The sequence below is a fragment of the Theobroma umbraticum genome, unplaced genomic scaffold (genome assembly GCF_002168275.2).
Source record: "Theobroma umbraticum cultivar Fairchild unplaced genomic scaffold, ASM216827v3 scaffold_44.0, whole genome shotgun sequence".
In the NCBI taxonomy this organism is placed as follows: Eukaryota; Viridiplantae; Streptophyta; class Magnoliopsida; order Malvales; family Malvaceae; genus Theobroma; species Theobroma umbraticum.
Window position 1 is genome coordinate 53221 of NW_018397255.1, and position 23701 is coordinate 76921.

Sequence of the window (23701 nt, forward strand, 5' to 3'; positions counted from 1 at the left end):
GGTCAAGTTGATAGGGGTCAGGATAGGATGCACAGTTCGTTAATGAAAGAGAGCAGGGTCTAGTAGAGAGGCAGCGAAAACGGGGAATCAAAGAGGGAAAAAGGATAGGGATATAAAGAGTGCGTGTCGGGTACGTTACTTGCGTGGTTTTTGGTGTTAAAGATAATTTTGTCATGGAATTTCAGAAGTTTATGCAGAGGTGAGAAGAAGCGAGCATTAAAGAGAGTCATCAGTAGAGGTAAACCGAATATGCTCTTTGTCGAAGAAACCAAGATATAGAACCCATATGATGGTCTGTAGTAGAGAATATGGTTGAAAGAAAGAGTCTAAAGTAGAGCATGAGATCTGAAAAAAGGTCGGGAGATCTATTGTGTATGTGGTAAGAGGATTTTTTCGAGGTTGAGGAGGTAATCACCCATAAAAAAATTTTTACTTTTAATTAGAATGGCAAAAGGAATCAAAACGAGGGTTGTGTTTGGGGATGTGTACGTTCCAAATGATGAAAGAGAGGGAAATGTTATTTGAGAAAAGTTGAGTGAGATCATGGCTAGGGCTGAAATTTAGTGGGTTTTGAGGGGTTTCAACATCATCAAGAAGGAGGAAGAAAGGATTGGTAGGGTTAATACAAGGAAAGCTGCAGCACGATTTGATTAGTTCATTAATGAGATTGATCTTGTTGATCTTTTGCTGACAGACAATAAGTTTACGTGGTGCAATAATAGGGAAGAACTTGCTTTTTAGCAAACTAGATCGATTTTTAATTAATATGGTATTATTGGAGATGGATGAGAAGATGGTTTAAAGGTGTTTGCCAAGTCCTCTATTAGATCATAATCCGATAATTATTAGGTTGAATAAGATGGATTGGGGACCAAAATCGTTCAAGTTTTTCAATTATTGGATGGAGGAAGAGAGTTTTAAGGTGGTGGTGAGAGACTATTGGAATAATGCTAGAAGAGGGAATGAGGGAGGAAAAGGGCTATGGAAGAAGTTGAAGGAGCTAAAACCGGTTTTAAAAGAGTGGTAAAAGAGAGTCTTTGGGAGTATTTGGGAGAAAATATCAAGAGGTGAAGAGGAATTGCAAGAACTCAATGAAAAGTGGCAAGATGGTGTTGGGAGTGAGGGGACTAGGGAAGAGATTGTGGGGAAAATAGTTGAATTATGAGAATTATATAGAGTAGAGGAGAGAAAATGATAGCAGAAGTCTAGAATGAAATGGGTTTTGGAAGGGGATCGTAACATGAGATTCTTCCATATGATGGCTTCAGCTAGAAGAAGAGCAAACCTCATACAGCAACTACTGTAAATAGAAAACCCCAACATAAGTGAGACCAGAAGAGGTGAAAAGTGAAGTCGTAAATTACTTTGCTCAATTTTACAAAATCAAAAAAATGCTTATGTTAAAGGAGTTTAATTGCTTTTTCAAAACTATAAATGGAGTTAATGTGAAGTTTCTAGAGAAAAAGTTCTTAGTGGGAGAGGTTTGAAAAATCTTTTGTAATTGTGATGACAACAAAGCCCCAAGGTTAGATGGTTTTAACTTGAACTTTTTTAAGAATCAATGGGATTTAGTTTGAGGAAGAAATGATGTAGTGTTTAGAAAATTTTTATGAGAATGGAGAGCTAAAAGGAGAGGCAAATAACTCTTTCATCACACTCATTCCCAAAGTTATAAATCCATCCACCATCACCGAATATAAACCTATCAACCTTGTGGGGAATGTGTACAAAATTGTGACAAAGCTACTTGCAAATAGATTGAGGAAGGTGATAGGGGAAGTGATTGGGGAAAATCAATTTGCTTTTGTGAAAGGAAAAAAATTGACGGACTACATCTTAATTCTGAATAAAATAATCGATTTTTTAAATAAGAGAAATGAGGGAGACCATTTACTCAAAGTGGACTTTAAGAAAGTTTAAGACAATGTAGATTGGGGATTTTGCAATTTGTATTGAGAAAAATGATGTTTGGAGTTAAATGACAAAAATAGATAAAAGGGTGTTTGAATACGGAAAAGGTTTTTCGGTGTTAGTTAATGAGATTATTACATAGCCTTCTAAGATGGAAAGAAGGCTTTGACAAGGATATCCTCTATCACCGTTTCTCTTCAACATTGAGACTGAAGCCTTTAATCAACTTATGTGTAAGGCTAGGAACATTGGATTATGCCACAGAGCTTCCGATTGGTAATAATGGTTTCGTAATCTCTCATTTGCAATTCACTGACGACACTATGATATGTTGCAAGCCAAAAGTTAAAAAACTTTTGAAATGTCAAAATGGTGCTGAAATGTTTTCAATTGATATCCGAGCTAAAGACAAACTTTAATAAACGTAGCTTGATAGGGATTGGAATAGAGAGCAACTTGGTTAATAAGGGGGCTAAATGTCTTACCTACAGGGTGGGAGAGCTACCTACAATTTACATAGGACTCCCATTGGGAACCAAGCATAGTTCGGTAAGAATGTGTGAGTTAATCATTGAGAAATTTGAGAACCAGTTTGCAGGTAGAAGACAAAAGTGCTATCTTGGGGGGGGGGAGGTAGTTCGAAGTCAGTCCTAGGGAGTCTACCGATGTTTTATATGTGCTTATTTCAGTTATTGAAAGGAGTGAAAAACAGCTTGAAAAATTTGAGAAGAGGCTTCTTTGGAGTGGGGTCGAGAAGCAACGAAAGGTTCCCTACGTGAGATGGGATGAAATATGTAGATACAAAAAGGATGGGGGTTTGGGATTATTGATTTAGAGATAAAAAATAGAGCCCTTCTTAACAAGTGGATTTAAAGGTACAATAGTGAGAAATCAGGTTGTGAAGAAGAGTGATTGATTAAAAAAAAAGAGGTGATCCCAATAGTCTCACAACACAAACGCAAATAGAAAGTCTTCCACAACCTGGAAGAATATCGTTGAACGTTATTCGGCTACTAACAAGTATGCTTTGCAAGTTACAAATAATCTACAGATGACCGTTGGAAAAGGCAGGAATATCCAATACTGGACAGACGGATGGAGGGAGAAACCTTAAAAGATCGCTTCCTTAGGATCTATGCACTTGCTCGAAACAAAATGGTTGCATCAATGAGTATGGACAATGGGAGAATGAATTGTGGAGCTGGAACATTGAGCTTAGAAGAGCACCGTTTGGGTGGGATGAACAACAAGGGCACTACTTCAAAGCCATAGTGGAGGAATACCATTTGAACAAGGAATGATGATAAGCTACCGTGAAAGGGACGACATCTGGCTGCTATAAAGTGAATTCATTTTGTAAAGAGTTTTACATTCTGAGGGCAGCATCTGGGATAGGTGGAGAGAGGTCTGGTCAAACTTAGCACCATATAGAATTGAAGTTTTCACCTGGCAACTACTACATGGAAGAGTCGCTGTCAAACAGGAGCAGGTTCAACGTGGAATGATATCCTCTGATGCTGCTTTGTGTGCAATTTGCAAATAGCAACAAGAAACGGTTAGTCAGCTCTTTATCCATTGTCATGAAACATAGAAATTGTGGTCAAAATAGAGCAGTGATTGGGAGGTGCAATGGGCAATTTAAGGGAACATTAATAGTTTTTTCTGCATGTGGAATGCAGAGGTTAAAATCTGAAAAATGGCTTTTTACGCAACAGTCAGATCATTATGGATTCATAGGAATCATATAGTCTTTCGATGGAAAACATGGGACATTGATCAACTCTAGGAGGCCAACAAACTAAGAGTGGCCACTTGGGCGTAAGCAAAATGGCCTGATGTGTATAGTGTTGTTATGGATACCTATAGAAACCCAAGATCAGGATCGAGATTGCCCAAAGCCAGCACTAGCAGGCAAGTGGCAGAATGGATCCAGCCAGACCAAGGAACGGTGAAATTTAACGTCTGACGGAGTTGCACAAGGAAGGCTCGAGGAGGCTGGGATCGAAGTAGCCTTGCGAGACAAAAATGGTTGTATGGAAATCAATTTTTTTTAAGGCAATAGGAATGGGAGGTGCAAACCTTACAGAAGTTCGAACAATTAGAGAGACCTTCTTGATTTTTTCAGCATCGCAATGGGCTTCAACACATGTTTTTATTGTAAAAAATAACTCTAAAAATGCTGTCAAGTGCGAGAAAAATCCAAATAAAGCCCCTTGCAGGATGCGTAAATGGATACTTCACATTGAGAGACTGAAAAAGAGTGTTCCGAGATGGGAGGTTAACCATATTCTCAGAAAATAAAATCAAGTTGCAGACCGTCTTGCGAAAGTAGGGGTTCAAAGGCAAGTGGATTTGATCAAAATCTTCCACTGATGCTGTCTCAGGGGCTGATATTGTTCATTGGATTTGGGGTCTCAAGGCCTTTATTCCTACTTGATCGAGCCAGAGAAGCCTGGGTTTGACGCTGACAATGGGGCTGGGAACCAGAGGCTGCTTTTGAACCCAAGAGGTCTGGTGAGTTCTGTTTTTGAGCTGGGGAATTATGGTATGATAATGTCTGAATGAATGAAGGCCAAGCTTTCCTTTCCTCTCTAGTTCCTTTTGTTTTCGACCGGTACTGATTGAGAAAGTGTCATTTTTGTGTTGATGAGTTGGTTTGATATGCTTGCTTGGTTGATTTGTTTGGTTGGGGACCTGGGTCTGTAAATTTTGTGGGTTGCTTGTTGTTAGTATTCTGAACAGGTAGGGGATCCTGGAAATGTATAGCAGACTAGTGCTCTGCGTTTTTATATAACAGAGCTGGTCACCATTGTATTTTTGTGGGAAAAATTTTATGCAAATGAGTTTCACACTGACGAAACTCTTAGGCCTAAACTAGTCTCAGGCCTGGTGGGTTGTTGCCCACAGGTATACTAATGATATTATTAAATTTCAAAAAAAAAAGTCCTGGGGCAATATATATTTGTCAAGCTGAAAGTCAATTTCTTGTATTAAGAATAAGCCATGAGGTGCATGAACAAACACTTTCTGTAGCATTTGTAAAGGACCAGTTTAGCAATGAAAGCAACGTGTCAAAAAAGTTTAGATTAATTAGGCCTTCTGAACTACGCAACTTTCCTTGTTTCTCTGACTTAAATGCATGATAATGTGTATTTTGCAGGACTTTTCCTTGGAGGACCCTGACAAATTGTTACTGCAGATGCAATCTGCTTGAACATATGTGAAACAAGATAGGATATGCTGTTTCTGACTTCCTATGACACTGCATGTACGACTAAAGAGATATAGATATACCTGCTGCACAGCAACTCAATATGAGGCCTCTTAGATGTTGAGGCGCTTTTGTAATTTTTACTAGTACCCATCCCATTGCTGAGCCAATAATAAATGTGTTCAGGATATTGAATGGCATGAACCACCTATGTATAACGTTGAATTGAAAGAAGAAAAATTAGCCCACACCTTAAATTAAACAACAATTATCACGATAAGTAAAAGTGATTGAGTACTCAGAACCGAACTCACAATAAAACAATGCTCTCAGAGGTAATTGTTTTGGCCAGGTTGCTACTGACCACTGCTGGATTAAACACGTAAAAAACAACCTGATCACAGACAAAATCATGGTTCTTATTTATGAAGTTCCTGAGACTGACAAATTATTTTCAAGTTTTCATAACGCAAGGCAGACCCTGTTCAATGAGAAATATTATATATGATACACAACTGAAATCTGAAAATCTACGACTTACATCATTCAGCTGCTTCCTCGCATCCTCTCCCATAACATCTATACGGTCCAAGGCGAGAAATGAACCAAGTGCCGTCAGCAGGAGCACTTTCAAAACTGGCATAGAAGCAACAACAAACAAATCTAGAAACCTCATCGTATCGATTCTTCTAACGTTTCAAATACAATCCACTCCTGCTTGAAGGAGAGAAGTTTTCAATATAAGGACATCTTTTAGCGTTATGTTATGCTACTTGTAAATTTGCACACCTAAACCGTAAGAAATGCAAGGAATAATACTATCATTAAACTTTTAAACCCTTCTTGTCAGGATCAACATCATTGGAATGTAACCGCAATGTACGTGGTTACAGCTAATTGATGCACTAAATATGTCTATATAGAAGCAAAATGCGTGAAATGCCTCCTAAGGATTGAGGTACGCGTGGTTATAGACCAATGGGAAAGTGGAATGCAAGAAGAAGAAGGAAGTTCGCACACCGCACCTTTCTTCTTCACTCTCCCAACATTTTGGGGGAGAATATAAGAGGCTAAGAATGTGGTATAAATTTAAAAAAAAAAATGAATGAGACTTTGGAATGACGAGAAAGCTAACAAGTTTGAATGTGAGTGCGTCGGGGATAAAATGCTTGGGAGTGAAGAAATAAAGACTGAACTATAGCCCATTGCGGGACAGGCGCTGTTTTTGCATGGTTGCTCTGGCCTCTGGGTTGTCTATTGATACCGACCTTTTGAAGCCATTTATATTTGCTTAAGCTTAAACAAGTACGTGACTTATGTGCCTGTATGGGTTGATAAAATATTTTTGGATGATTTGTTTTAGACTTCAGAACAAGAAACCATAAACAATGAACACGGAGGGATAGAGAGAGGAGTCACCAGGTGTGGCCCAGTGGCTCAAAAATCTTCTTAAGCTGCTGGTGCGTGGCCCTGGTGCTCCAACATACATGTCCGTGACCGTGGACCCACCACCCCAGAATCTTAACAAACCAATGCATTTATCTTCATCGATCCTTTCAGCTCTAAGAGATTCAAGCCCTCCTTCCTGTTACCTTCGTTCTGTTTTAACTTTGCTTGACACTGGTCCACAGTTGTTCACCACCTTCTGCCCGCTCCACAGTTCAACATCAAGAATGAGATCTAAAGGTTCAAAATGCACTCTTTCGCACTGCAATCTGCATAGAGATGGCATCTATTCCTCACTCTCACATGTCAAACATTTTACTTTCAGATATCAGATATTGGTTGTTGCATATTCCACTAGACTCTTCTACAGCTACTTCCTTCTCTTGTTAAACAGTACTCACGGAAACTCCATTGTAACCTTTCCTCTTTTTTTTGTTTAAATTCCGAAAGGAAAAAAAAAAGGAAAGTTCGCATTCACATTTTAACTATGTGTCGCATGATCCAACATCAAAACACCATCGCATTTTCATGACCACCGTGCAATTAAACCACGGACGCTTATAGATATGATATTTGGCCCTTCTGGGAAGCCTGCAGGTACGTAAATTCCCAGCAAAAGATATTAATTTTCACATATGATCTCTAATGAATCATCAAATGGAATAAATACAATGACCACCTCCCCCAAAAGAGAGAGAGAGAGTTCGATGCTCCTTTCAGTTTTGATACATGGGGAATTTTAAAAGTAAAAATTCCTTCTTTGGAGAGGCTACGACCACTAATCAGCCCCTCTCAATAACTCTACTACATATACATGTAAACAAATACCATATTCATGCTTTGATCAACAACATCCCCTGTGATCGATGTGTCCGTAAGATAATAATAAAGCAGAAAAAGAATTACTGAGCCAGAACGTAAAAGGTCGACCAGAGTGTAAGGGAGAACGAAGCCACAGCATAATGACTGAACATTCACCCTGACCAACCCCAAGCAGCTCTGTGATTGTACCTATTAAAATGTATTCATGAAAGTCTCAACTCTTCTGATTCTGGAATAGTTTGGAGAATGCTAGTTTCTCTTGTCACATTACACCTCCTGTATAGGACACAGGATGTGCTTCAGAAAAAGTTTCTCCAGCACGTGAACACATAGGAACCCCGGAATGGATGCAACACATTCTTAAAAACTTATAATAGTTTCTTTAAACTGCACCTCCCTCCTTCAAAACCAATGCTTGATTCGCCCTCTGGCTGCAGACAAAACCCCTAGTTGATTTGCATCATTTTATCATTTATCTGTTCTCCGTAATGCCCCAAATCAAACCTAAGATTTTCTCTGGACTCCAATCCAATGACGCAAGGTATGACTCAAAGGGCCACCCCAGCATCTATCTGAAACTCTACTTAATGCAGAAAGCAAAAGGCAGTCGTATAACTCTTTAACACTCGAACATGACTAAAGAATTCTGACAAAGTAGACGAACTGCTGGATAATGTGAACCTAATCAAACACATTTGACACCTTTGGGAGCCAGTCTAATCAAACGTCTTGGAGCCTACAACAGAGGATGGAAACAAGAAATAAAGAAAGCGAGCGACGCAAAACTGCAGCGGTTTGGAATCAAACAACCTTGTTTCTATTTTCAACATACTTTCAAGAACAATTATCCTCCTCCCACCACAATGACTACAGGCCCTTTGTTCATAGAAGAAAGTTTAACTTCCTTGTTTATGTTATGGGCTAAATTTTTATCCAGAGCAAATGTTGGGCCGAGAACTGGTTAAAGGTCCCAAAAAAGAAGCAGCGACGTCGTTTCGCACAAGTCTGAGAACTGGTATCGTGCACGTGGGGGTGGTGTTCTGGTGCGGTGGCATCGAAACTCCAAAGTCCAAAGGCGGAAGTAAAGAAAGAAAGAACGCTGAAGGAATGCGTGATCGAAGAAATTTCTAGCTAGTGTCTGTCGAGTATCAGTCTGGTATACAAGCAGCAGGAGTAAATCAAAATTAAAGAAGCAAGAAGGTAATCGAGAGGATTTGGTTTATCTTTCTTTCGTACGGTGTATAGCTATATATATATATATATATATATATTTCAATTTTGAAGCACAGCGAAACCCAGAATAGAATTAATTAGAAAATTTTAGGGTTTACATACATTGGGGTTCAGGATTCCTTCTTCTCCGCCTCCTCCTCCTCCTCCTCCATTTTTGAAAGCAGGCAAGTCTCTCTTTATTCCTCGTTTTTCTTTTCCAATTTAATAATTGCATTTTCTTTAGGCAAAGTTGGAATTTTTCTTTTGACTCTCCTTTTAAGTTTTAAGAGAAGCAGCCACAGATAGTAAAGTTGAGACTTTTTTCTCCTTCACATTCATTTTCTTGTTTTGGATTTCGTCAGCTCAACTGTGGTTTATGGTTTCCTCAATTAAGTGATTCGTTCCTTGAGACAGACGACTGCTTAATTGTTAATAATTCACAAACGTTTTTTTCTTTTACAACAAATAGATAAATAAAACTAAAATATAATATGGATCATGGATGTGTAGGAGTTTTCAACCTTGCATAGAATGGACTCCAAGATAAGTGATACCAAGGAAAATGATAACAAGGCAGAACTAGCTGTTCCAGGTGCTTCTGACGTGAACCAGGGAGACCATCCTGTTACTCCCCAGCTTCAGGAACAATCTTCTTCCCCTTCCTCTGTACCCATGGAGGCTAATTCAATTCCCTCTCAGACTGAGAACACCGATGCTGATAACAACATAGAACCACATTCTACTCCACCTCAGCATCCTCTTAGCTCAGTTCCTATCCACAATGACCAAGCTTCATTGAAGCCTGCTACTGAAATCCCAAGTAATGCGAAATCTGAATCCTCTGATCTGAAGGCACCCATGGATGCTACAATTGACTCCCCTTCGTCCTCCAATCATATTCAAATTGCTGAACCCACTACTGATGTTAAAACTGAAACCTCCTCTGGGTCTCCTCCAAAACCAACTGCAAATGCCAAAACTGAACCTTTTTCTGCATTACCTCTAAGTAAAACTAATTGTGATGTTGACCCTGTACCTACAAGCCCTAATGAACCTGAACAACTTACGCCTTGTCCATCATCTTCTGATATCAAACTGGTGAAGGAGAAGGGGGATGATTTGAAGAATGGGGTCAATAAAGTGGACTTACCTACACCCCCTGTTAATGGGAACAGCAATTCTGAGCTCTCATTTTGCTTTGATGATGATCATTTTTCTGATGGCAATGAGTCAGGAACTGAAGAGGAGCAATCAGCCTTCATGAAGCAACTGGAAATTTTCTTCAAAGAGAGAGGCATGGAATTTAAGCCTCCTAAATTTTATGGAGAAGGACTCAATTGTCTTAAGTATGTTTATTTGTACTTGAACTATTGTTTTCTATTTGCAACTATGATGTGTTGGTAAATTTCTGGTTAACTGACATTTATTCACCTTTTACGGGGATAAGGTTGTGGAGAGCTGTTACTAGATTGGGTGGCTATGACAAGGTATGTAGTGTTTTGCCATGATTTCAATTAAATGTTTAAAATTTTTGCATGCATTGTGCAATCTACTTTTATAAATTGTAAATGGCTTTAGGTTAACCAAGTTAAGGAACACAGTATGATTGGAGCTGGCAATTACCTTATTTTTATCTAATTTCAGCAAAATAAATTTATTTTACCGTGTGTATGAAATAGTTAGTAGTGGCTCAAAGTCATCCTTCCCCCTCAAATATGTACATGTGCACACTATCACACAAATTTGCTAAAATTTATATCATCAAGTGGATGAGTAAACTGGGCTTCTTTGACAACTGGAAAAACCAATCTTAACCCTAATAAAACAAGGTAGTATTTGTAAGTTGCAACTAGTTTATGTTTCATCCAAAATCTAATAAAAAGGGTAAATTGTTGCTTTAAAAGTCATAGGGTAGGGTTCTGTTTCTTTTCAACTTTTAATTATATTTCGTCTGGATAGTTACTCTTATTTTAGCATTTTAATGTGGTAGTTGTACCATTCGTAATTGGCCATGATCATGGTCTTCAATTAAAATCTCTGCTGGTTTTTTTTTTTTTTCTTGCCTGTCTACTGTCTTTTCTGTTTGATTCTTGTTTGGCATTTTCGTAAACAAATTTCGTGGAAGCTAACTGAGCTTACTTTTTTGACAACATGCTGATTCAGTAGAGTGCTAGACAACAATCTTGCCATCACTAATTTAGTTGGGTGTAAATCTTTCTGAAGAGAACTGTCTCTTTCATAGCATTACTTTTTCTCCTGTAATTGTCTCAAGGTCTTTATTTTGGTTTATGTTAGATTTCTGAATTAGTGGTAAATACTACATCCTCACTTATATAAGATTTTTGCTTTTCTAGAAGTTAGATTAGAGAAGCATATATAAATTTTAGCATGGTTTGTTGTACAATTTGACCTAACCTAATCTCAACTCAATCCTCTCAGAAAACTCTCTCTTTCTTTCTCTCTCTCTCTCTCTCTCTCTCTCACACACACACACACACATTTTTTAAAGAACTTCTGTTAAACCATGTAGTTATATATATCTTGCCAATGTTTGTTATGTGGGTTGCTCTGATGTCTATATTCTGTAAATTGAACTCTTTATACTCATTATTTTCTCAGTTGCAAATGTGGATATAACCACCTTCTTACTATGGATAGGTAACTTCATGTAAATTGTGGCGGCAAGTGGGAGAATCTTTCAAGCCTCCAAAGTAAGGGACAAGATGCAGGGTTACTTTCAATCTTGTTTTTAGCTTGCATATGGAAATCTCCTTATTTAAGAAATTGAATGTGGTTCAATCAATTAAATTTAAAATCTTTTATGAACTCTAGTTCTTAAGGACACAAATGTTACTCATTTACACAGTGAAAATGTTATTTTCTATGTTAAGTTCCCTCTCTCTCTCTCTCCACTCCAAAAAATCAATGATATTTATATCTTTTCTGTTTCAATTTGTGCAGGACCTGTACTACCGTTTCATGGACATTTCGTGGTTTCTATGAGAAGGTATTTTACATTATAAATCATGCATGCTTAGGCAAATACTCTGGCAACTCATTTTGTGTTTGCTAACATTTCCTCATGGCTGTGCATCTTTGGTTATAAAAAAAGGATTTGGAAAAATTGGCCTCAACTTCCTTTATATAATATCTTGCTTCCATACTGGTGCATCAAGTGAACTGCCTTATTGGTGACAGAGCTTGACATGATTGCTATGTCGTAAGCAGCTGTGTGGCTCCATAATTTACTTTGTGATTTACATATATTCTATGCAAATTTGAGTATTATGCCTTTGTTTCCTTCATATACTTGAGGCAGTTGTTATCCAGTGCTTGTACCTTTTTTTGTTTATGATTTTTATGCTTTGTCAGGCACTCCTTGATTATGAAAGGCATAAGACATGCGGTGGTGAGCTTAATGTACCTATTGCTTCCCAATCAGAACCCATGAATGTTGATAATCAGGTAATATGAACTATCATTCTACTATCAGATTTTTTCAAAAAAAAAAAAAGTAAAAGATATTGATTGAGATTGTGGTAATTTAACTGGGTTTAAAAGTATTCAACTTTATGTAATCCTGTTTTCCCAAACCATGTCAGCTTAAAAGTTGTATGGTGAAATGTTATACTTCAAAAGTTGTTACCTTTTGTATCTCTAATTGCAATAGATTTTGTGAGGTTTATCTTTCGTAATTGTCTGTTCCAACATTCTTTATGATGCTACTTGTGTTTAGGCTGCAGGATCAGGTAGAGCACGGAGGGATGCAGCGGCACGTGCTATGCGAGGTTGGCACTCACAACGTCATTTAAGTAATGGTGAAGTCAGTGACCCAATAATTAAGGTGTGGTGAAAATCAAGCATGCAATTTGTTTCCTCTGTTTTTCCTATTGATCCATAAAGGGGGCAAAAGAGGAAAAGAAGAGCTTCAGTGCATTTTCATGTGTAATCTTTTGATCATGATATAGTATGATATTGCAATTTATCCATTTTATTTTTTGGTAGGATAAGAATTCTATTTCTCTGCAAAAGCGTGAAAAACAGCTTAAAAGCCTCGGTATGGTGTTTAAACAAATTTTTGTTCTTGATGTTTTAAAGCTGATGAAGATTTATGAAGCTGGATTCCTGTGTACTAATGCAGGTTTGCTTAAACGTAAGAAACCATCTTACTTGGACCATGCTGTCAAAGCTGCACGTACCAAAGTGTCCAAGGCACAGTTAAGATCCATGTCACATATATTATGGGTGTTGACTATGCCCTTTACCAATTTGTTTGAGGTGAAAATAATTTTGTACAGCCTCTTTGGATGCAATATATTGACTTTCTTCTTAATTGACTAGTGTGGAGACAACGGTGGTTGATATCGGACCCCCAGCTGATTGGGTTAAGATCAATGTGCAGAAAACTGTAAGTTTCTATGCCCCTTCTCTCCAGAAAGGACATGTCGTTCTGGTTTTTGAAAGTTTGGCTTGTTTTGGTTTTACAGAAAGATTGTTTTGAGGTCTATGCTCTAGTGCCAGGCCTTCTTCGAGAGGAGGTCAGTACAAAAAACCCTAAAACTATTTGTGGTTTTTATTTTTATTTTTTACTACATATGGTTAGAACCAATGTGTAGAAACAGTGCCTTTTGTTGGAATAATCATCATTCAAAGATTGGCCTAAGTTTGCAGCTTTACTAAGCATTTGGTTTCATGAAGCATGAGAATGTGATCTGCAGGGCTTTTGAGACAAATTGTTCTTGGATTTTGATCATGGAATCATACGCTAGCTAGAATTCTTTTTCTGGCAGTTAACACTAAATTTCTGCACCGTCTGTATGGAAGCTTTTCTTATGTGGTTATCTTGCAATTTTAGGTGCGTGTTCAATCTGATCCTGCAGGACGCCTAGTAATAAGCGGCGAACCTGAGCATCCTGATAATCCCTGGGGTGTCACACCCTTTAAAAAGGTGTGTAGTATACAAGAAGCAATGAAAAAAGTATTCTAGAAGGGAAATATTATTCTAATTGCGTTATTAGCTAGAATATATTTTGCATTGCTTCTTTAGATGGATGTCATTATTATAAATGTATTTGTATGCCATGTTTTTAGTCTCTTCTGTGAGTTTTACATCCATGAGGGTGAATTGGTCTAAATAATTATATAGAATGAGAAGATTTTCAGGTTGACTCAGACCATTTATTTCATATAAAAAATGTATTTGAACATATCCTTATCTTTAGTTTTTCTTGTTCAGTCCAATATTTTATCAAAAATGGACTAATCCTTGAAAAATTTTGGCTCCTTCATGTGTTTCTATCAAGAACCTTCAATCTTCCCAACAGAACAATTGTATGTATTTTGATTTATCGATTTGAACATCTTCCTGAGACTAATCAAGGTTTTATTGGAAATAATTCTATTTAAGGCTCAGTCAGTTTGGTTCAAAATCTCAAGGCAAACTGCCAGTTTATAACTTAATCATTGTCTTCATTACAGACATCATCTTTTGTGGTTGATTTCCGACCTTGTAGCCAATGTTAGAGACACTTTAGAACTGTTTTTAAAATTTTATTGTGGCCGTGATGATGGCACTTGCCTAGCTAGCACTAAAATGTTTCACGTCATAGTCATTAAATGTAGGAAAGAAATTTATTCTTTTTCTAGCCTTAGGTGGTGGTCTTCTTTGCCCTTTTTAGGGGGTAACACATTATGAAGTAATTAGCTCTTCATGATGTCGACAATTTGGTCTTTTGATGTCAGGTTGTCAGCTTGCCCGCAAGGATTGATCCACATCAAACGTCAGCTGTGGTAACCCTTCATGGACAGTTGTTTGTTCGTGTTCCCTTTGAGCAAGTGTGACTAGCGGGACTAAAAAATCTGCTCGGCTCCACCAGCTGCGTGAGGTGAGGGGTGACTAGTGAACAGGAGGATTAAGCCAGAGGATAATGAAGCAAGCCCCAGTTTTAGTTTTGGACCAGTGCATTTGAATTTTTGTTTCTAAAAAGCAGTGCAGTTTAACTAATGACGCTTATTTATGATTCTAGTGAGTGTATACATGTAAGATATCCTTTTTATTCTTTGGAAAAGTTGTACATGCCTGATCTTATACAGCTGCTTAAGGAAAGACTACTAGTTTTTCTCATTCATTGGCAGTGATATTAGTTTCAAATTCATTCCAATTGGAACAAAAAAATGAGTAATTATTGGGGAAGATGGTAGGGAGCGCTGGTTGTGAATTGTGATCATCTTTAATTCTTCAAACAGAATCTCGCAAGCGAATAGCAATGCCGTGAATGGTATCCCTGACAACCTCATGTTCTCACATATGAGATTGAGATCGAAATGACAGATAATTGCGCGGCACTCTGTTCTTCCCTTTCTTCAATCCATTTCACTCTAGAAAAAAAGAAAAATTAAACAATTACACAGAAACCGCCTGGGGTTGAAACTTAAAAATGCTTCTTGATACAAAATATAATTATCACCGCCAAATAATGGAAAGTATACATACGAATATCATGATGAAATGACCTTGTCAAAAGCATACTGAGCCCAAACATCACGAGGCAGTCACCATTGACGCCAAATCCAACTCTTCATCAGAATCAATCACATCTTCATAGTCATAGTAGGCATTGACCTGCATGCGTGGTTCCATTGCAATAATTAGATGTTTTCAAAACATAGTTTCATCCAACATGGGCACCATTCCCATCAACTAGCAAATCTAAACCAATTAATACATGTAAAATTTCGTCTTCAAATTTTGTAGTTAGTAAGTTTGTAATTACAATGCTCAAGTATATCGTTGCTGATTAAACTTTATAATCCAGTTTGATACCTTTGGTCTTGGGGAAATTGCTTCAAAACTGTGGAATTCGGGATCATCAAAATCAGGGGGCTTCAGCACAACATATGCCCCTTTGTTATTGTATCTCTCTTCCGTTGCCTGCATTGTAGAAAGAAAAACTTAACAAGTTGTATAGTGGCTTATCTAAGGACAATGTTAAATTGTGCTTTACCAGTCAAATATCAACAGCTACAAGATACGCAGAGAATATGACACTCCCCAATGTTAAGGAAACAAAATTGACTCAAACAACAGACATAGTCTAATACATTTCGTATCCACTACTCATAGTAATATCATTAGGAGAAATTCTACATGACAACAACAAGGCCAGCAATGCATGGTGGAACTCAATGTTAGGCAAGTAAGGGCCAACTTCTGCAAAATATGAGTGTAGTTGAGGTAAGATAGCTATAATGCATGTGTTAGCACATAAGGAAAAGACAGCAGTAGAAACGATTGCATTTGAAGAAAGGAGGACGAAACTAAAATTAAGTATAAATAAAGGAGATACAGTTATAAGAACCTTGCTCTTAATGATCTACTCAAGATATGCTCCAAATGAAACACAAGGGTAAAAAGGTTTTGTTTTTAGTCAATTACTTTGTAACAATAATTACATCTGTTGAACCAAAAGTACAAAATAAAAATTAAAAAAAAAAAATCCTCTCTTTAGTTTTTCATTTGAGCAAGACATTCATAAACAGAATACCTCACATGTAAACATGCAAAATACAAAACACAAATCAACCTTGGTATATCAAGTATCTCACAGTTCAAGAGATTTATATCCCTGTGATGCATTTCAACAAGACCACTAGACCACTTCAGTGGAATCATGTCCAAGTTTATGATTCTACACAAACTGGCTAGACCTAGGAAAACAAATAAGACTTTTACTTCCCATTTGGAAAACCAAAAATACATTTCCAGGCAGTCAAATCTCCCAAAACACTTCAATGATTTCACACAAAAGATATCCCATCTTAAACACCACATATAACAGCACAAAATATGGGTAGAATAAAGTCGAGGATACTAATCCACAAAAATATTTGAAAGGATGTTGGCAGATCCAAATCAAGCAAAACACATACATGAGTTATCATTTGTTGTCGGGAAGGAAAACCAGAAGCAAGGCATTTGTATTTTTAGGGAAAAGATGTAAACCATTGAAGATCATGAAGATACCTGAAATTGTGGGTAGTCAGGAGCACTAAACACAGTTATCAACTTCCCTGACTCCACATCATGATCTATGGTGTATCCTTCATCCATTCCTGCAAGACCAGGCCTCTTTTCTCTAGCATCAGGGCCTTCATGTGATCTGATGATTAGCTGAGGCAATGGCACCAAACAGCAACCACACTATCAATATTTTGCAACAAAAAAACAAAAGCTAGCCCCTAGGATTAATAGCTGTAACAAGTAATATACAAATTATAAAAATGAAAGAATCTCTATATGCCTTAAATTTCACTCGAACAATTGAATGGAAAAATCTATTACCCAGTTATCAACTAAAGTTTAAGTTTACTGAACATAAAGAAAGACAAAGTTTATGAGCAATATTAGTACAGCTGTAAGTTTTTACATCATCTAGTTACTATCTTACTAGTACTCTCTGCAGACTTGAATCCTAACTGCAACTTTCGACAGGTAAGCACGGAGAGTGGAGGCACTATAGTTTAATAACATGAAAATAACTCGACTGTTAAACAAAAGCTTTAAATGGAAAACGTCCTTATGACGTTACCTTTAACCTGAACTTCTTCAAGAACTCCTCGGTGCAATCGGGACCCCATAACAAGCCAATTCCTCTCTCTTTATTGGGGGAAAGACCAGGGCTCATTGATGGATCTGACCATAGCACGTCACCTGGAATCAAATTCAATCCTTCCCATGGAGGATCAAGAACTGATCTTCGAGCTTTAGATAATTCCTCGAAAGAACCAAGGCATAAAGAGTTGGCTACAGGGTTGAGGCTTATCCTACGATTCTTCTTCCCTTTTGACCTCTTTGAAGGGGTGACTGAAATGCTGCGGAAAAGCCCGCCATGGGCAGTATATACACGCCCCGCAATTATAGAGGCCAAAGGCAGTCCTTCGAAGCAGCCCAAACATTTGCGGTACACATGCTTACCTTTATCTCCATACTTCGCCAGAACTTCCTTCTCAAATCCATAAACAGATGTGCAGTACTTGGATTCATGATTTCCACGAAGAAGATAAACTCTATGTGGCATGAAAACCTAGAAGAATATGATATCTTGTCAAATGTTATTTAATTATCAAAATAGATATTTATTTCACAAAAAAATCTGTGCCAAAAATCAAAAGCCAATCTAATGTAAGGAAAAGAAATAAGCTTAATTTATGAGAAGTGAAATGGATTTTTGGATTGTCCACAAAAGGCAAGCATTGAACCAGCGTTTAAAAAGAAACAGGAAAAGAAAATACAAATGAACAAATTTGAAAAATAAGATAGGGAGAAAATTATATGTAAGGGAAAGGTATTGCTACTGTATAATAGATCGTCAAAGTGATAATCCAGCGTGTTAAGAAGCTATCCCACTGGGGCAAATTCATTTACAAACAGAGAACGAAAGATTGTATTGAAATACCAAAACACGTAAAAGTGTATCCTTTAATTATAAAGACGACTTGAAAATTGGAAGTACCTTCCAAGCTAACAATAGCAAGAAAGTCTCAAGACCCCAAGCTCCTCTGTCAACGTAATCCCCGTTGAAGACAAAGATACGATTTTGAGCAGGAAAGCCAGCATCTTTGAGGAGGAATAGAAGATCATGCAATTGCCCATGAAGATCGCCAACCACTACAACCGTCGAGTCGGAGTCGAGGGTCTCGATTTGCAGGCAATTGGGTTCTTTGTGGAGGATCTTAGAAGCGGTGAGGACGAGGGCATCAAAGACGGGAACGGGGAGCACGGACGGGAAGGCGGAGGGGGGCAGATTTCTTGAAGACCAGTCCAACGCCGACATAACATGCTGGATCCACTCAAGGCTCAGCTTCCCATCGGGAGACCAAGACAGAGGAACCGGAGCAGCCGATGGGGGTGGGGAAGGGGACGGAGAGGGGTTGTCGCAGGAGGTGGCCGTAGTGGTGGTGGAGGAGGAGGCATCTGCATCTCTTGAAGTCAGACTGGTAATGGTATTAGAAATGTTATCAGAAGACATAAAAAGTGGGGTTTTTTTTTTCCTTTCTCTTTAAAAATTTGTGAGAAAAAATTTTGTTTTTATTTTCAGAGGAGAAACTGTTTCAGAAAATTGGAAACCCTAGCATACGGTTGGAACTTGGAACATGGAACATGGAACATACAGATACAGTTACAAGGGTTTTTGGCTCTCCATAAGTTATTTGGGTAGGAGGTTGTTTGTGTGAGTCACTTTATAGTCCAGTGGCATCAGAGTTACTAATAAAAGTGTTTAAAAGTTACCAGGACTCGGAATCAGCTACTTGTGAAAATATATGTACGTACTACTCCTATGAATTATGAAAATACAGGTGTGTCTCGCTCTCCATTATGACTTTCTGCAACTTTTCGCAAATTGTGAACTTTTTTATTAATTAAATTGATATTTCATACCAGCATTCAGACAACGGATTCCCGTTCCCATTCAGCACCGACCACCAGATGCTGGCCTTGCCCGCACTTATCTCTTTAGTTTAGCAATAATTCTTCTGATCATGAGTAATAATCTCAATTCTCTTCTTTCTTTTCAATTGTTTATGTTTCACTCTTTTTATGAAACGAACCTTTCATCTTAAATTAACAACATCTATGTTATAAATGTTGCTTCTAACTGGTTTCCAACCTGCCAGGCTACTTTATTCTGTTTCACCACAATCCGAAACTCTCCGTCAGACTGTCACTACAATTGTTACTATAAGTTATATGCAGTGCTAGTAGCAGGTTCCAAAATTTGTCATTGAACCTGGCCTTAGCCCTTTAGGACTTGGGTGAGCCTCGATCGGCAGATCATGATGCTGATATTTGCTATGTGCTGCGCACCTCTGGTCGTGGTTGTACACCGTTTAGCAGCCAAAAACCGAAAAAGGGGGTTTTGTTTTCAACTTTTTTGGATTGCAGTCCACACTGTAAAGTTGATTCCTATTCACCAATGACAGGAAATTAAGAGTGCTTGACTATATAAGCTTACTTAATTAAGGAGTCTTACGTTTAGAAATATTGTTACAAAGTTCAAAATGGATGTGTCTCTCTTATATAAAGTTAAAATCTTAAATGCTTGATTTATCACCATGCATTAATCAACACATCCTTTGATGAATATACTCGCACCAGACAGGAAAGGAAAATGGAAGTTTGAAGCCTTGTGTTGTGCACTTCTTATTCTATCCGGACTCCCGGGAAAGTGAGAAGGCCAACCATGGCCGCAAAGGAACGCTGCCACGTAATCTCCTGCGTGTTTGCAGGCTGTTTTAATTTCCTGGCCTACCTAATATTTCAGTAAACAACAAACCATCTGTATCTGTAATTAAGGAGTTGATGACCAACGTTGCTGACCTTTGTGCCTTTCCCTCGCGATTTTCCTCTGATGCAAACGCTGACAGTTGACCATCTGAACGATAGCAATATTATACCAGGCTGAGGCCTACATGCATATAATGAAATGAGTTTAACTTCATTTGCCGCTTGCGGGGATACAACACAACGCAATTTGCAACTTAATATCTCAGCGACAAGTTCCTATGCTAATACAGTAGAAAAAGGCATAATCATAAGTCAAAAAGAGGAAATTTAACGGAGTGATCTACCAAATTCCACATATAATTGGCAATTAGATTTGCGTTTGTTGTTGGGCCGCTCCCGCTTCAGCCTTCATGTTCAATCACACCTAATAATCTGAAAAGAGACACTTGCATTTCTTTTTCTTCTTGTCCTCAGGCCTCAACGGCAACGGCCCTACTTACCCTGCCAATTACTAATATTACAAAACCTCCTTTTCATTTATTAATTATTAATATTGTTATGCTACAAGTGTGCATATATATATATATATATATATATATTATATATGTTTACACTTGTTAAACATATTGGAGCGAATATATGCATGATCTGGTCATATCCACGTTTTACAATACCACCTATTAAAATTCTGCTTCTGCATTATATTTCCGCTGCAGAAACCGCCCAAAGCTTAAAGTCCAGCATACTCCAAAACCCACCATTTCCAAGTTCCTTCCTTCCACACCACTAGCTCACCTTCCAAGAGCTCCTCCTCCGACCCATTATCATACATAAAACTACCGTATGAATATAAGGCTCCCCGATCGAGAAGCAGGGAATAGGGTTTTTTCTTTTCTTTTCTTCCTTGTTTTTCCTTGGTTGGGTGCATGTTTATAGCAATTCATTGTCTTAATTAGCCTCAACAGAACATGAGTAGCCATATGAAGTACAACAGGGTTGGGCGGAGATGCCAGGGAAGTGGAAACAAAGGTTTCAGGCTTAACCCAGAAGATTTTCGGTTCAACGCTACGCGCAAGGTTCTTTTATTTGTTCAGGCTATTAAGTAGATGGAGAACATCATACGGGCGAGCTTTGCGATTGATAAAGAAATTAGGTATCAATATAGGAAATAGCAGCATCAAGAGAGATAACAGCAGCGGCAGGGTCGGCAGCAGGAGTTTAGTGACGCCAAAGGAGCTAGAGTACCTTTACCCAACAGTACCAGGTTGAGATCATCGTTGGGACGCTCTAATTCTTTTTATTCTGAGGCCATTGCAGACTGCTTGGAGTTTATCAAGCGCTCTTCTCTTTCCGTGGATCAGAAGCAACCTCTACCTGCCTGCCAAAGATAGTTAAGCCTAAGCTCCTTAGTCCGATCCTTGTAAGATTAATCGTCTGAGATTTAATTCGTTGAATTAATTACTGTTAATCTGCCACATTTAACTAGTTTGCTCTTCCTCCTGCATGTATATACTTAGTAAGTCGTTGGTGTATATCTTGAGTTTTGAAGATGCCTGCCGTGAGAGTATTAATTATTTTGGTTTGATTGAATGCTTGCAAGGAAATGGGCAAAAGTTTGTGAAGGTTCAGAGTAGGTATGAATTGAATTTGAAAATTCTAATATTTGAATTACCACCTAACTCGATTGCCATTATTTGACTAAACATAAAAGCCAAAACGAACGGCCACCACTCTTTCTTTTTCTTGACTTTGCTAAAGTTAAGGCTTTGGGGTAGTTAATTAATTAATTAATTTTATAATACACTGATGACGCCGATAATGTGATGCTGATAGTTGGACAGCTAATCCATTGGACCATTTATATACGATTTAACATCGGTTCAGAAATTTTGTTGGGCCTGAGTGCCATCTGACCATTGAAGATTTAACAAGACAATGCTTTTTTATTTCTTGATACAAGATTGAAGATGATGTTAAATGTTAATTATTTACTGTATAGTTATGCTTACTTTTCCGACAAATCAATTCACAACTCATAATTCAGGATTAATGCTAAATCTTATAAGATATAACACAATTTATCTCGTGAACTAAACAAGAAGAAAAACATACATTCATATCCTTGCACGTATTTTATTATAGGCACATAAGGGAGAAGATACCAAGGAAAGAAAGGAAAGAAACTTGAAATGGGTTACTAAGTATATACTTACTTAACACAAACAAAGTCTGGAAGACTCTGAGAGTAGCTAACAATCAAGCATTGCATTTGCATATACATATACATTGGTAAGCAATTGGCAAATGAATTCTCACAAGTCACAACCAATACAAATACTTATAACTCACAAACAAATCTCCCTTCTTCTAAACAAATAAACTAGACTTGTTTTGGCGCCAACAACTACAGCTGAAAACCCAACAAAGAGAAGAAAATTAGAGAGAAAATAAAAACTAAAAAGGTCCAAAAACCACGCGTCCATTAAAACCCAAATGAATTACTGGTCTAACCCTAGCAGGCTGAAAACTCTGTGGAGAAAAGCCCGCACTTTGGTTGGCCTTGCGACCACTTCCGCCGCAGCTACCGTAACGACCGCAGCATCTTTTTCCAACTCCGCCACTTCTGCCATGGACTCTCCTGTCAGGACAAAGGTTTGCATCATCGGCAGCGGCCCCGCTGCCCACACGGCGGCCATCTATACCGCCCGTGCTGAGCTGAAGCCCATTCTCTTCGAGGGCTGGATGGCTAACGACATCGCCCCTGGCGGTCAGCTGACCACCACAACGGACGTCGAGAACTTCCCTGGATTCCCCGACGGCATCATGGGCATGGAGCTTATGGACCGCTGCCGCAATCAATCGCTCCGCTTTGGCACCGCCATCACACTGAAACCGTCAACAAGGTGGACCTTTCGTCGTCTCCGTTCAGGATCATCACCGATGCGAAAACCGTCCTGGCTGACTCGGTGATTGTAGCCACAGGGCCGTAGCAAAGCGGCTGAATTTCCCGGGTTCAGGGGATGGGTCAGGGGGCTTTTGGAACAAAGGAATCTCAGCTTGCGCGGTGTGTGATGGGGCGGCCCCAATCTTCAGGGACAAGCCTCTGGCAGTGATTGTGGGGGTGACTCTGCAATGGAGGAATCCACCTACCTCACTAAGTACGCTTCCAAGGTTGTACATCATTCACCGGAGAGATACGTTAGGGCGTCCAAGATCATGCAGAGCAGGGCTGTTTCCAATCCTACATAAGGTGATATGGAATTCGGTGGTGGTGGAGGCGTATGGGGATGGGGACAGAGGGGTTTTGGGAGGGCTTAAGGTGAAGAACCTGCTCACTGGGGAGGTTTCTGATTTGAAAGTTTCTGGCTTGTTCTTTGCCATTGGGCACGAGCCTGCCACCAAGTTCTTGGAAGGCCAGCTGCAGCTTGATTCAGATGGCTACATTCTTACTAAGCCAGGTACAGCTCAGACCAGCGTGCGCGGCGTTTTTGCTGCTGGAGATGTCCAGGATAAGAAGTACAGGCAGGCTGTTACTGCTGCTGGCACTGGTTAGTCCTTTTCCCTTCACATGTTTGTTGTCTTCCACGATTTTCCGTACTCTTTGATTGTGATCAAGCCTCAAGCTTGCTTACATGACATAAACTGGCACGGATTGCATAAGCTAAGAAGCAATCGCCTAAGGCATGGATTGGATATTTGCTTGTCATTTTACATGTAAGAATAATATCTAACCAAACATTAGTTTATTGTATGTTCCATCTTTAGATGAATCTTCACTCCTTTTCTCTTTGAAGAACGAGAAAATTAGAAAACCC

The 23701-nt window shown here is 38.7% G+C and overlaps 5 protein-coding genes across 7 annotated transcripts; 3 read left to right on the forward strand and 2 right to left on the reverse strand.

Moving 5' to 3' along the window:
• Positions 1-2853: 2853 nt before the first annotated feature.
• Positions 2854-6594, reverse strand: LOC110409670 (protein PIN-LIKES 1-like). 3 transcript variants are annotated; one of them, XM_021419105.2, is made up of 5 exons: positions 6542-6594; positions 5664-5836; positions 5437-5516; positions 5206-5330; positions 2854-3428 (listed from the first exon to the last, which is right to left on the reverse strand). In XM_021419105.2, exons 2-5 carry the CDS (start codon positions 5796-5798, stop codon positions 3403-3405), a joined length of 366 nt encoding a protein of 121 aa, XP_021274780.1. In that variant the 5' UTR covers positions 5799-5836; positions 6542-6594; the 3' UTR covers positions 2854-3402. The 3 variants fall into 3 exon arrangements, with proteins under 3 accessions (XP_021274780.1, XP_021274779.1, XP_021274778.1); XM_021419104.2 differs by lacking the exon at positions 6542-6594 and adding an exon at positions 6258-6437; XM_021419103.2 differs by lacking the exon at positions 6542-6594 and adding an exon at positions 6148-6434.
• Positions 6595-8425: 1831 nt separating this feature from the next.
• On the forward strand, positions 8426-14484 carry LOC110429232 (AT-rich interactive domain-containing protein 3-like). Its single transcript, XM_089785791.1, has 13 exons — positions 8426-8787; positions 9113-9948; positions 10050-10089; positions 11261-11313; positions 11564-11609; positions 11975-12067; positions 12339-12446; positions 12608-12659; positions 12744-12819; positions 12944-13010; positions 13090-13140; positions 13458-13550; positions 14345-14484. The coding sequence occupies exons 2-13, from the start codon at positions 9134-9136 to the stop codon at positions 14441-14443; spliced, it is 1593 nt and encodes a 530-aa protein (XP_089641917.1). The 5' UTR covers positions 8426-8787; positions 9113-9133; the 3' UTR covers positions 14444-14484.
• Positions 14485-14839: 355 nt separating this feature from the next.
• Positions 14840-18799, reverse strand: LOC110429233 (serine/threonine-protein phosphatase 7-like). Its single transcript, XM_021445163.2, has 6 exons — positions 18115-18799; positions 17191-17685; positions 16626-16772; positions 15426-15533; positions 15096-15224; positions 14840-14980 (listed from the first exon to the last, which is right to left on the reverse strand). The coding sequence occupies exons 1-5, from the start codon at positions 18628-18630 to the stop codon at positions 15144-15146; spliced, it is 1347 nt and encodes a 448-aa protein (XP_021300838.1). The 5' UTR covers positions 18631-18799; the 3' UTR covers positions 14840-14980; positions 15096-15143.
• A 1734-nt stretch (positions 18800-20533) lies between these two features.
• On the forward strand, positions 20534-21552 carry LOC149527576 (uncharacterized). Its single transcript, XM_089782470.1, is given in 4 exon segments — positions 20534-20926; positions 20929-20947; positions 20950-21081; positions 21120-21552. Coding segments are annotated over 4 exon segments (381 nt in total). The 5' UTR covers positions 20534-20854; the 3' UTR covers positions 21278-21552.
• A 597-nt stretch (positions 21553-22149) lies between these two features.
• LOC110409007 (thioredoxin reductase 1, mitochondrial) lies at positions 22150-23439 on the forward strand. The gene is given in 5 exon segments (XM_021418214.2): positions 22150-22767; positions 22770-22868; positions 22871-22999; positions 23002-23131; positions 23133-23439. Coding segments are annotated over 5 exon segments (1053 nt in total). The 5' UTR covers positions 22150-22379.
• The last annotated feature ends 262 nt before the right edge of the window (positions 23440-23701 follow it).